This window comes from Schistocerca gregaria, chromosome 1 (assembly GCF_023897955.1).
Source record: "Schistocerca gregaria isolate iqSchGreg1 chromosome 1, iqSchGreg1.2, whole genome shotgun sequence".
NCBI lineage: Eukaryota > Metazoa > Arthropoda > Insecta > Orthoptera > Acrididae > Schistocerca > Schistocerca gregaria.
Genome location: NC_064920.1, coordinates 504,293,018 through 504,307,786, shown reverse-complemented (window position 1 = coordinate 504,307,786; position 14,769 = coordinate 504,293,018). Strand labels below are relative to the sequence as shown.

At 43.1% G+C, this 14,769-nt stretch overlaps 1 protein-coding gene across 19 annotated transcripts in view; it reads right to left on the bottom strand.

Annotated features, from left to right (window-relative positions):
* Positions 1-14,769, bottom strand: part of LOC126354230 (AF4/FMR2 family member lilli-like) — a 437,146-nt gene that overhangs the window by 70,065 nt on the left and 352,312 nt on the right. For all 19 annotated transcript variants that reach the window (XM_050003758.1, XM_050003732.1, XM_050003803.1 and 16 more), the window contains one exon: positions 3,164-3,283. In XM_050003758.1, coding sequence (XP_049859715.1) covers positions 3,164-3,283 — 120 coding nt within the window. The remainder of the gene's footprint in view (positions 1-3,163; positions 3,284-14,769) is intronic.

The window sequence follows — 14,769 nt, the reverse complement described above, 5'->3', positions numbered from 1 at the left end:
ACTTGTATGAATGGTATACAAAGTAGATGCGGGTCTAACTGATGTACTCAGAGACATGGCAAGAAGCGAATGGAACAAGCCATGGGAGACCCGAGGGCGCCTGGTACAGGCAGATACGTACACACACGGGACGCACATAGGTGCACAGAACAGTGCGATATGAAAAATGGAGCAAGAGGCGGCTCCTAATGACAGTGGCCAGATCAGCATTCAACTACGACTGCTGCCGACAACATCTCTACAGAATTCTCGTTATACAATCCTCCCACTGCCGTACAAGAGATCCAGGTCGTGGTTTGGCTGCCGAAGACGCAAAAGTATCAGACTGGCTACATTCGAAATTGTTTAAAATGAAACAAGAACTTCTCTCGAAAATGCTGATACTCTTGACTACAGCAAAGACGAGCATATAGGGTTAAAAATAAAAAATCTAAGTATACAAAATTTTATAGTGTTTAGTGGAGATAAAAGGAAACAACTTTTATATGAAAAAAATGTAACAGGTGCACGTTTCTCCACCATTGGTCCCTGAAGGTTTTGACGCTAGTTATTTTCACAGACGGTGTTCAAACTGCGGTTTGATGAATATTGTTTGACGGATGCTGCTGGGCCGCTATCGATCTCTTTTTGTGGGTGGAGATGGAGCGTTTGCCGTACGAGTCGCGGATAGACCCTCCAGAATAGCTGGTTCGTGTTTTTTTCAAGCAGCGTGGTTGTTCTGAGCGTTTTAGACAATCATTAGCCCGCAGATGCCAATTGCGCATCAATGTAAATGGACGACATTTTCAGGAGCAACTGTAAAACAATATTCATCAACGCCAGACCGAACACCGTCACTGAACAACGCTGTCGTCAAAACCTTTCCAGTCCCCTATCGCGGGAACGGAGGACCTTGACATGTCTGTCACATAAAAAGTGTTTCCTTGTATCCACTCTAAACAATGAAATTTTGTATAGACAGATACTTTACTCCCTGCTTCTAAAAGCCGTTTAAAGTTGTTAATAATATATAATCGAATAATGCGTGCGGTGCGCATGCGTGTGTGTGTGTGTGTGTGTGTGTGTGTGTGTGTGTGTGTGTGTGTGTGTGTGTGATTATTTTGCTTGTCGGAAACTATTTTATTGATGTACGAAGCAGATTTTTGGGCCAACGTACTTTTTTAAATTAATGTTAGTTAAATATCTATTTCTAATTACTTTGCCATTTGTGGAAAGGCACCTATGTAAGTTTTAACTGGCTTTTTTGGTGTGCCCAATCAATAAAATAAAATAAAAAGATTAGTCTACGGCTGAAACTGAAAAATTAACTATCGATAGTACTGATGCCTTAGCGGCTGTTAACAGAACATCAAATCTTGATCGAAGATATCACAAATAATAGTTCATAAACATGACGAGTGGGTACGTTGCTATTACGCCTCTAGTAGTTTAGAAGATTTCACTATGGAATAATAGAGCTGGAAAGACTTTAGGGGACTTCCATTAATTACGCGAACTCAGAACAGGGGGGAGGCGTCCGGGAAAATCTCACCAAAACTCATTTAAAAATAAAAATTAAAAACTAGAAATAAAAAATAATAATAATTTAAAAATTAAAATCTCACGTCAACTTTTTCATTAACTGAATATGTATTATAGCAACGAATAACATTCTGTTTTGTGTAATTAATATCCAGCACAAACAATATAGAAGTGCCCGCTAATGCGTATCTGAACTGAACTGAATGTTCTACATGTGCGCACGCCCGGGATTCCCCGATTTGAAACGAGTGCCGCACAAATGACACATTTCATTCTCGGAGTTCTCTGCCGCGCGGATCGAAATCACTGCGCGACAGTCAGTGAGTCAGACGTGACATTTTGCAAAGGACATAAAGCAGATGGTATTGTGTACAACACAAATTTCTATAAAAACTTTTACAATGCCTATGTTAAACACCATGCCGACAAGTCAAAACACACGAGCTAGCGAGGAGTTAACCGTTTATGGAAGGAAGCTAAGCCGAAGTTCACTGACAAAAATTCTCTTAGTGATCATGTAAACATCAAGAGATTGAAAAGCTACGCAGTCATACGGTTCAAAGAAATGTGCATAAGATGCTGTCTCATCTGCAAAGAAAGTAAGGATTCAGTGTCACTTTATGTATATAACATACCAATAAAAGGTAAATGATTAATAATGTTTACGTGGGACTTGTCTCTGTCTCTCTGCCCGTCTGAATACTATTCTGGGTTGGCATATTTAAAATAAAAAGGTTTTAATCAAGTGTGAAAACACTGTGTTTTAATCAGTTTTTATAACTGATTTTAAGTGGGAGGTGAGAGGGGGCCAACAACATCTCACTAAGAGGGGAGCGGGGATCGAATTTTAAGGGGGGTAGGACGTCAAACGGGCCGTCTTGGAGCAGGAGAGACACCATACGACATTTTACGAATAAATTCATAAAACTGTGTCAGCATGACCAGGAAGGATTCAGGATTCACAATCATAGCAGTGGAAGTTAAAAAAAATACATGTGAAAGTTCATCATTTTTTCACTTCTTTTGGCTGCGTTTGTTGCTATAGGTACACGTTTCTTCATAAGTAAGAGAGATTCTTCGATGCATTTTGCACAGCATACAAACCATACTTACAGGTGAAATTATTTAATTTATGACAAAATGAATGTGCTGTTACATTTTAAACTTTATGTTTAGAAAAAACTGAAATATTATAGTTAATTATCTCAATTTTTGGCACAGTTTTTAATAGATTTGGAAAATTCTAGAGTTTCATACACCTGTAAGTATGGTTTGTATGCTGTGCAAAATTAATCGAAGAATCTCCCTTACTTAAGAAGAAAAGCGTACCTATAGCAACAAATGCAGCCAATGGTAAGTGAAAAAAGGTGAAATACAAATGTAAAAAATAAATTATTTTCTTATATTTTTGAACTTGTAGCACTATAAGTGTAAATCCTGAATCGTTTCTGGTTATTGTGACAAAGTTTTAGGAATTTATTTTTAAAAGTATAGACAGTGGAAGTTAAAAACTGCTGTGGTGTCTCTCCTGCTCCAAGGCGTCCCGTTTGACGTGCTATCCTCCTTAAAGAAAACTCTGGACTTAAGTAATGAACGTGCCGTTGTTACTTAATAGCCGGATGCACGTGCGACGGCGGCCTACCTGCAGCGTGAAGCCGAAGGAGCCGTTCTTCTTCTCGACGATGATGGTGCGGCGCCTGCGGTCCTCCTCGGGCTTGCTGGCGGTGACGCGGTCGGGCTTGACGCGCTCCAGGATCTGCGACTGCACACAGAGCCCGCCGTCAGTCCACACGGCGCACACGACACCCTCGCCGGCCGCGGGCATCGCAGCTTCTGCCTCTGCCGCTGCCGCTGCCACAGCCAGGTGTAGCAGACTGAGCCGGCTCGGCACGCGCCCCGCTCTGGCGCGCACGCGCACTCCACACCTGGCGCGCCGGCAGCGGCAGAGGCAGGGGCAGAGGCAGAGGCAGATGCGCCGCGGCCGGCAGACCCACCGTACCGCAGGGGCGCGACGGGTCGGCAAAAAACACACACATCACACCGGGACGCCGCATCAGGCGCACCCCAAAACACACAGGGAGAAAGGGTAACATGCAAAAATGGTCAAAACTACTTGCTGGCAATTCTTTCCTGTATTTAGACGACTTGAAACACCTGAAAAGTATAAAGCGCAGGTTGTCACTTATGTTATTGAATTCGCCAGCCAGTTCGGGAAATGAGCTCTGCAGCGAGCCAATAATTTTATCAGTATGTTTGAGGACCGAATTTTTACAAATGTACTTCACGGGAGATGCGCAATTGCTGTTATCTATAGCGTTAGAGAACTTCAAACGTATCTCGTCATTCCTTAGAACTTCCGTATCCCACTTCTTTGCCTATTGATTCTTCCTGACTAATGTCTTGAACTTCAGTCTACTCTTCATCACTACTATATTGTGATCTGAGTCTATATCTGCTCCTGGGTACGCCTTATAATCCAGTATCTGATTTCGAAATCTCTGTCTGACCATGATGTAATCTAATTGAAATCTTCCCGTATCTCCCGGCCTTTTCCAAGTATACCTCCTCCTCTTGTGATTCTTGAACAGGGTATTCGCTATTACTAGCTGAAACTTGTTACAGAACTCAATTACTCTTTCTCCTCTTTCATTCCTTGTCCCAAGCCCATATTCTCCTGTAACCTTTTCTTCTACTCCTTCCCCTACAACTGCATTCCAGTCACCCATGACTATTAGATTTTCGTCCCCCTTTACATACTGCATTACCCTTTCATATCCTCATACACTTTCTCTATCTGTTCATCTTCAGCTTGCAACGTCGGCATGTATACCTGAACTATCGTTGTCGGTGTTGGTCTGCTGTCGCTTCTGATTAGAACAACCCGGTCACTGAACTGTTCACAGTAACACACCCTCTGCCCTACCTTCCTATTCATAACGAATCCTACACCTGTTATACAATTTTCTGCTGCTGTTGATATTACCCGATACTCATCTGACCAGAAATCCTTGTCTTCCTTCCACTTCACTTCACTGACCCCTACTATATCTAGATTGAGCCTATGTGGCACTATAGCAGCAGTAACGCGTGATGTGCTTTGAATTTTCAAAGAATGTTTCACGAACACAACGAGCCCGTTTGTTTTTGGGGCATTTTTTGTAAGTTGAAATAAAGGACGCTTTTAAAACAATTCGACTTTTCATTTAAACCCAGATCCCAGCTTTTTTCTGTTTTTAAAACAGAAGAAGAAGAAGAAGAAGAAGAAGAACTGTCACTGAATGTCAAGAAGTGACATGCAATACTCATCCAATTAATGAAAAGAAGAGTATGTTTCATTTTCATACTTTGTTCAACCACAGTCCAACTCTTTCGTATACTTCCTAACCAGGTGTAATTACAAGTTTCCTCAGGATTGAGAATGAAATTCCAGGGTGATTTTCGCTAAAAGTGCAGGCGAAATATTTGTACAAATGTGTGTGACATACCCCCGAAGAAGAAGAAACCCACCACGAAAAAATTATCCGAAGGGACGGAAATCGGTAGATGTGATGTACCGGGTGATCAAAAAGCCAGTATAAATTTGAAAACTTAATAAACCACGGTATAATGTAGATAGAGAGGTAAAAATTGACACACATGCTTGGAATGACAAGGGAGATTGCATCTTCCGTACTTGTCACACAGGTTGTGAAACGGGAAATACTACAGTAAACCGTCGGCTTGCTTTGGAATCCATGAGACTTCTAAAGATCGTTTCAAAAAGAAACTGGAGGTAGATTACCGTAGCCAGACGATTACTTAAGGTTACTCAACATGTCATAGTATTTCTCACCTCCTCCACATACTTTTATGGTAATAACGAACATCTTTCATTCTTTGTTTCTTTTCTCTTTTATGTTCTTCTTTTCCTTTCCTCTCTCTAACTGCTTTTCAAACAATGAGTTTTCTCTATAACCTACAAAATAATAAGCTAACGTAAATTTTTGTAGGTAGATAAACATACTTCCTGCAGAGTTGTAAACATGATTTACTTAGTTATTTTCGATAATTACAGCATCTTTCATACACAAAGTTATTTTTCTGTCATGTAGCTGATGTTTTTAAATCAACTGTTTACAAATAAATTTAAATCAAATTTCTATCAATTTTACTTAAAGAGTTTTAGGGGTATGCTGCACATAACTGACTGTGTTCAACTGTATGTTCAGGTGTCGAACTTTCAGTTAAGTTGTGTATTCAGATGAGAGCTCGTTTTCGTGAATGCGCAGCCAAAGGCGCCTTCTAAACGATTTGTGGACGAGTTATAAAGTTGCTGGATCACGGAGGGACAAACTACCTCGATGCGCTGTTCGAAGTCATACTTCGTTTGAGTGTTAAGACTGTAGAACGTGTCCTTACAAGGCAGATAGAAATGCGCAGGCAAACAAAGTTTGGTCTGGGACGGAAGCTGATATGAAATAAACATGGCAAGGAATACGTAGACATATTGCTGACGCCAATGCAATGTAGCAGCCACGGCCTACGCTGTGAGATATCCCGGTCGAAGAGCTCCTTCAGCCACTAAAACGGCTTCGAGAGACAAGTATTTTGAGAACACACGACAGTTATAGATGAAGACTAGCAAGACGTGAGGCTACGGAAGTTTTGTTTTAGCCTGAATAAACCACGATCCATATTTCAGCTTAAGATAAATTTCTGGTATCGGCCTTACATCTGCGTGGCGAATGGTACAGTGTCACAAGTTTCATCCGTAGCACCTGTCACTGACATGTGAACTTTTTCTGGCTGGGCAGTGAGTAATTTCACTCTGGGCGCCTTATAACGTGTTATGTTCTCTGATAAATACGTGCTCACAAATTATGGTGCAGTGAATAGGCATAATGCACATTACTCGGCCACAGAAAGTCCTAGTTGGCCAGTTCATGTCGAATGTTAAAGTAGCTGGTTCATTAACGTGTGATATGAAACACTTAGGTATAAAAATCATCGTTCCACACTACTTCGCAGGTACTGACAGGTGAGATGCATCGGGCTTTTATTGTCAGCAATTTAGGTGTTCTCCTTGAAAATTTCTACCGAAATCACGGTGGTCACCCAGCCCATTCTGCGCATGATGTGTAAGAACTGAACAACGGATTTCCTGGAATATGGTTAAGACACGGTGGTCCTCAGGAATGGCCAGCAGGGTTGCAACACCAGCAGATTTCCTTTTGTGGGGATATCTAAAGAATCGTGTTTATGTTACCAAACCGAAAACAAATTCATATGGTTCAAATGGCTCTGAGCACTATGGACTTAACATCTGAGGTCAACAGTGCCCTAGAACTTAGAACTACTTCAACCTAAGTAACCTAAGGACATCACACACATCCATGCCCGAGGTAGGATTCGAACCTGCGAGTGTAGCGGTCGCCCGGTTCCAGACTGAAGCGCCTAGAACCGCTCGGCCACTCCGGCCGGCGAACCAAAAACCCCAAATGACTTTAAACAGTCTTCCGAGGAAGCTCGCCGCTCCGCGACACCAGCAACTTTGTATCTCGTCAGTAGGTCATTTAGATGGCACTAAGGAAAATGGACACTCTTTTGAGTATCTCTCTTGAATGGATATTCTGCCACCAGGACAACCATCTGAACACAGTCAGTAATGTACAGTATGTTGCACCCACATCAAAAACTTTGAATGTTTCTATCTCTCTAGGTAAAGTTGACAAAACATTAATTTAAATTGATTTGTAGACGATTTGTCTGCTACACGATAGAAATAAATATTGTTCCTTTTAAAAAAACTATAACTCATTGCTGTAATTTTCTGGAAGTTAACGTAGTAAACTATGTCCAAACTCCGCAGTAACAGTAACGTTTCTTACGTTTACGAATCAAAAGAAATATCCCTTTCACATATTTTGTAAGTTGCAAAAGGAAAAACACCAACATCTCTCTTTTTTATGTATAAAGGAACCTCGATGGTTGAGGCGCGTTAAACAAAATGTGGAACACGAGCTTTTGGTGACTACAGAAACCTGGCTACCATTTCCAAACTGACGCAACTAGGACAAGGAGAAGATTTTAGCCGTTTAGCCTAGAATGAAAAACTACGATGGTCTTTAGCGTTGAGAGGAGATGACTATGAAATATTTCACCCTATAACTTTTCAGAAGTTACACGAATCATGTCATACCTCTTGAAATAACTGTAGTTCAACGTTTGGGCCTCACTGATTCATCGTACACCACTAGCCGCGTCCTGTGACACATTGTTACTCGCCTCCGTTTTTTTTATTTTTTAAGTTTACAGCTGTCCTCAGCCAGAAGCTTGGTTTAAACACCACAGTGCTTTTCTAGGAATTATCCAGTTGGAGGTGGTTGCCTTCCTCAGACCTTTGAACTGACTTAATCAGTTAAACTACAGTTTAACGTGAATTGCTAACAACGATGCAACTCAGCACATTAACAAATCGCTGTCAGAGACGAAAAAAGCGAAAAGTGCACAATTGATCCTTGCACAATTGGGGATCGAGTCCAGAACATTTGGATTCACAGCACGCCATTTACCCACTGAACAACCGTGCCACATGTTCTTCGATATATACTGCCTTAAGGCCTTAATTAACTAAAAATATATTTGTGTCTGGTGTACTATGTGAGATGTCTTTTCTGGTGTAAGATGGGGCTCGACGTCCTACCCTGGCCAGCATATAAATACCGAATGAAGTTCGTCGCAGAGTTCCATTCCACCACTTTTTCTATGAGAATATGTGAGTATATAACGTAACTAAAGTCACGGACATTCTTTAGTGATCTTTTAATGTGAAAAATCTCGGCAGAGAAAATCGGGGTTTGCGAATCTGCCTATACAGTATTATAAATTAAGATTCCCTGCAGCGTTTCTATGTATGTGAAAGCTAATCTGAGGAACTACTGTAGCGACATTGATTCTGTTTTCTCTAGTAGGCAGGCTGATTCGAGAAGTACGTTTGTCTGTATAATTTATTACCGCTATGCCAGACAAGGCGTGCCGTCATTGATTCTTAGTTCTACCCAAGCAAAGTTGGGGCGGGTGGCTAATACACTCCTGGAAATTGAAATAAGAACACCGTGGATTCATTGTCCCAGGAAGGGGAAACTTTATTGACACATTCCTGTGGTCAGATACATCACATGATCACACTGACAGAACCACAGGCACATAGACACAGGCAACAGAGCATGCACAATGTCGGCACTAGTACAATGTATATCCACCTTTCGCAGCAATGCAGGCTGCTATTCTCCCATGGAGACGATCGTAGAGATGCTGGATGTAGTCCTGTGGAACGGCTTGCCATGCCATTTCCACCTGGCGCCTCAGTTGGACCAGCGTTCGTGCTGGACGTGCAGACCGCGTGAGACGACGCTTCATCCAGTCCCAAACATGCTCAATGGGGGACAGATCCGGAGATCTTGCTGGCCAGGGTAGTTGACTTACACCTTCTAGAGCACGTTGGGTGGCACGGGATACATGCGGACGTGCATTGTACTGTTGGAACACCAAGTTCCCTTGCCGGTCTAGGAATGGTAGAACGATGGGTTCGATGACGGTTTGGATGTACCGTGCACTATTCAGTGTCCCCTCGACGATCACCAGAGGTGTACGGCCAGTGTAGGAGATCGCTCTCCACACCATGATGCCGGGTGTTGGCCCTGTGTGCCTCGGTCGTATGCAGTCTTGATTGTGGCGCTCACCTGCACGGCGCCAAACACGCATACGACCATCATTGGCACCAAGGCAGTAGCGACTCTCATCGCTGAAGACGACACGTCTCCATTCGTCCCTCCATTCACGCCTGTCGCGACACCACTGGAGGCGGGCTGCACGATGTTGGGGCGTGAGCGGAAGACGGCCTAACGGTGTGCGTGACCGTAGCCCAGCTTCATGGAGACGGTTGCGAATGGTCCTCGCCGATACCCCAGGAGCAACAGTGTCCCTAATTTGCTGGGAAGTGGCGGTGCGGTCCCCTACGGCACTGCGTGCATCCGTGCGTAGCTGCGGTCCGGTCCCAGGTCGACGGGCACGTGCACCTTCCGCAGACCACTGGCGACAACATCGATGTACTGTGGAGACCTCACGCCCCACGTGTTGAGCAATTCGGCGGTACGTCCACCCGGCCTCCCGCATGCCCACTATACGCCCTCGCTCAAAGTCCGTCAACTGCACACTCGGTTCACGTCCACGCTGTCGCGGCATGCTACCAGTGTTAAAGACTGCTATGGAGCTCCGTATGCCACGGCAAACTGGCTGACACTGACGGCGGCGGTGCACAAATGCTGCGCAGCTAGCGCCATTCGACGGCCAACACCGCGGTTCCTGGTGTGTCCGCTGTGCCGTGCGTGTGATCATTGCTTGTACAGCCCTCTCGCAGTGTCCGGAGCAAGTATGGTGGGTCTGACACACCGGTGTCAATGTGTTCTTTTTTCCATTTCCTGGAGTGTATTTCGTATTTTAAGTGTCTAGCGAAGGATCGGAGAGAATAAAAAAATATATAAATATTAATGAAATGTGGCATATTTATGGTACAATGAATGATTTGGTCGTTCTCCTAAGTAATTTTGGTTTCAGAATCGCAATCAACGCCGCCAGCAAATTACAGATAACACATTCACAAAATTGAATAAATTTGCACGTACAAACACCGTGTTCGATTATCCGAATTAGTGTAGAAGATTTTCTTTTTGTTTCGAAGCAGTCTTCGTATTTGGAGAAGGCTCTTTCGGTTAAGTTTTGGGATCAGTGTTCTAGTGGGCAGATCCTGCACTAATGTCAGTATGGGCGAAAATTATGTTTCAGATGGTGTAAATAACCGTTGAGGATGCCATCTACATGTATTTTGCAGAGAATTTTTCGCAAGTTATTCAGGGGCACACACACACACACACGCACACACACACACACACACACACACACAGAGAGAGAGAGAGAGAGAGAGAGAGAGAGAGAGAGAGAGAGAGAGAGGGAGGGAGAGACAGAGAGAGGTTCAAAAAATGGCTCTGTGCACTATGGGACTTAACATCTGAGGTCATAAGTCCCCTAGACTTAGAACTACTTAAACCTAACCAAAGGATATCACACACACCCATGCCCGAGACAGGATTCGAATCTGCGACCTTACCAGCAGCGCGGTTCCGGACTGAAGCACCTAGAACCGTTCGGCCACAATGGCCTGTCAGAGAGAGAGGTGAACGTTGTTATGTCGCCTGGAACCTTGAGGTGGTTTTCTCATACAGTAGCAGTATGGATTATTTCCTCACTTGCCGTGCAAACTTTCGCCTCTTAATGTCAACATACAACCCGCAACACAGCTGGGTGTGACGGGCTGCATGTAACTCAGGCGTACGCTGTAGCGCCTACCACACGGAGAAGCCAACTGCTCGTACATACTCATACGGACATACGCTTTTGACACATGATTAAAATACATCATGTCTGCCATGAGCAATGAAACCTAAGAGAAAACGTGGAAACTGCAACATTACACAAGTTACACAATGCCTCATTGCCGTATGTGTTGAAATATTGTGGTTCAACTGTTACGACTCACTGTAAACCTCTAATTGCGACCTGTCACACACTTCTATCCCTCTTACTTCTTTTTCCCTTGACCTATACATCATCTTTTATAGCAGCAAACGGGTTGCAGCTGTAAAAGGTGCAGAAAGACAACTGCTGAACTTCAAAAATGTTAGTATACAAAGAAAACAGGAACTCCGCACAGATGATGTAATTTTCACACTTCGGAAAAGAGTTTTGTGCGCTGCCTCGAGTCAGTCACAACAAGACTGCCGGTGTTCTCTCTCGCAGAAGACAAAACGACGTGTGGATCATTTACGAAAGCCGATCCACAGGCAACTGAACGTTCTACTGTAATGCAAATAAATAAAGATGATATAAATGTTGAGTATCTAGGTTACTGAACTGCATTTCCACAACGTCTGTGTAAAGTGAAGATGTAATGGAATGGGTTGTTCGGTCCCGGTGGCTGTATTTATATCCTCTAAGCCGAATATTCAGTATCTGCAGGCTCACAGGTCAGTGAGTATTAAAATTCATGTGCTTTGCCTAAATCATTTGTGTGAGTATCTTTCGGTGTCATGTACACGTGATGCTGATTAAACAAGAAGGAGCCCCGGCTATGTGGCTAGATTTGCAAACTTCCTCTTAAGAAACTCTGTGACATTTATCTACATCAATTGTTCAGCGAGACGTGACTAAAACACACCTGAGTTACATATCCACAAAAGCAGAGGTTGTTAAAATTTGTATACACGCGAGCTCACACACGCACACACACACACACACACACACACACACACACACACACAGAGAGAGAGAGAGAGAGAGAGAGAGAGAGAGAGAGAAATGAAAACAAAAAAAACGAAAATGTGGGAACATAGATTAGTATGAAAAGGACGTACACGACAAAAAATTGAAAAATATAGAGTTTGATACACATATAAAACGCGGCTAAAGATTATTTCCACATTAAAAGATGGAATTGCGTGGGAGATAATAAGCAGGAAGGATAAACAAGATGTATATTAAGAATAAAAATGAACTTAAGCACCTATCTCTGGACAAACAAAAGCGATTGAAGCAAGGTCTTTTATCTATCTAGTGTATTTCGCAATAACGAAACTTGTTGATTTTGAGTAGAATCACTGAACACACTTTATAAGCAAAAAGGCAAAAAATGTTTAATCAGAGCACTTGAAAGACATTTTATGTCTGTGAAAAAATCATCAGCCGACTATCTGCGACTAGTCACTTATGAAACATTTGTTTACTTCGACAAACTAGTTTCCGAGCCTTTTCAGACTCTCTTAAGGTGGGGCATGCAGAACTTACATATTTGTGCTTGTAGTGTGGTGCATGGAAAGTATTTTTGTTAATATGTACCTGGCAGCTTTCATGTTCATTGCTTGTCGGGCACCACTCACTACAAACAATGAGCGGCAGCTGTACATCTGCCCAACACATACTGTTGCTGGCGGGTTTAGGGTGACACTCGCTATTTACAGTGAGTGGTGACTGATGGTAAAGTCTCTTCAATAACATGTGGTCGCACAGCTGCTGCTGCTCATCAGCAGATCATGTTCATTAATTCTCGAACTTTGTCATGAACTGTTTATAATTACTCCATTTATAACGGAGTGTTGGGAAATTCCGTCCACTCCAGTCCAGTCCATTTTTCATTATTGACAGCAAAAGCATAAATTTAATTCTTTTTTCATTAAATTTGCTATGTAGAGGATACTTCCTTAACTGAACGTGTTTATGCAACGTTAGACTGACGGGATTCGACTGTACTCTCAGATTCGATATTCAGTAATCGGCTGAGATCACTGTGCGAGAGGTGATACTGCTACCGTAGGCGAGAAAATTTCATTTGCTTACTGGGATCAAAATATATGGTATAGACAAAAAAAGGATTTGTTTTTCCAGCAGTAGGGTTTCAAATGTATTGTGACCGGTATCAGGACATAAGATGGATTTATGGTAAGATTGATGCGATGACGAAGTAGTCTTTCGCAACATCGAGGCACGAAAGATGTATCGATATTCTAGTAGCTTTCTTGCAGAATTTAAATGAAATTTGTCGAGGGTAGTTTCCATCACATTTCCAAAGGAATGGCTCTTGGGATTTCACGTCTTCGTGACAAGGTGATTATTGTTTGAGCGAAGGCTCAGATGGCTAAGTATGGGGAAAAACATCATTGCGTCACCTCAGTCGGCTTCTTTTGCTGTTTCCTGGAATGTATACCTCCCTGCATCCAATAATAACATGATTTTTGTAAACGTTACGAGGTATGCGCTGCAACACCAGAAGTTACTCTGTTCATGATGAAGATGTAAGATTTCCCTGAAACTTTCAGCTGTAGCTATGCCTTCATTAGTCTAGAATCACAACTATTTTTTGTATACAAATTGGTGGTAAACCTAATATGTTTGTTCGGAAAGTCATCTTCCGCTCGTGCTGTTATGTAACAAGCATTACTTGTTTCTTCTCTCAGGCTTACTGCAAATTAAGAAGTTTTTCACAAGACGTAATTCGATTTATTGGTACAGCAACGACAGTGATAATTTTGCAATCATTTCGTGCACATAGTACTTCTTTGCATTTTGATTCATGTAGATAATTATGCTTACGAATGTTGCGTGCTGTAGACGTCATGTACGGCGGTTATTGCTCCTTTCTATGTGTTTTGAAGACAACTGGTTGTACCTCTCGTTGTCAGCGGGGTTGCAGTTGTAAAATGCTGGATCTTAATTTCACTGTCTGTCGAAATCAAAATATAAAAACATATACTCATAGAATACCTGTAGAGACAGAAATGTAATGATCACATAGGTAAAGGAGATGCCTAAATTCGGTCATTGGTCGGATACTGAGACAATTTAACCAAGTCTACAAAGAAGATTACTTTCAAAACATTTGTGTGAAACATTCTACACTGGCGAAAAAAAATGCAACATCCTCAAGGACTGTGTTCAATATACGCATACTGAGGGGTTGTAGTGATCCATTTGTCACGGACATCGGCGATCAGGTGGCGCTCGCGAGGCCTGTCTGTGTGCCATCTGTTTTGACTCTGCAGGCAGTAACTGTGCTATTTTGAGGTAAACAGTGTTTGCAACGCTCATTCTAGGGTACACCAATGTGCCACCGACTAGTACGTACTCCCCACCCCCTCCCTATGGTAAACTGTACCGACGTATCGACGGTCATGTTGGACACAATGTATCGGTGGTGTCGCAGCTTTCGGCAGTGGTCTGTGGAACATTCTCACACCTGCAGACCTGGTTCTGGACGTCCGCGTAGTATAAACGCACGTCAGGATCGGCGCATTGTACGTGCACCGGTAGCCAACCGAACATCACCCAGGGACGGAGTCCGGGCACATGTTGCACCTGCTGTGTTATTAGAGGCAACTGGGAACCGTCTGCTTGCAGCAGGATTAAGCCCCGTCTGCTTGCAGCCGGGCTACTACTGATGCCACGCCCGCACCTCGTGGTCGTGCGGTGGCGTTCTCGCTTCCCACACCCGAGTTCCCGGGTTCGATTCCCGGCGGGGTCGGGGATTTTCTCTGCCTCGTAATGGCTGGGTGTTGTGTGATCTCCTTAGGTTAGTTATGTTTAAGTAGTTCTAAGTTCTAGGGGACTGATGACCTCAGATGTTAAGTCCCATAGTGCTCAGAGCCATTTTTGAACTGATAC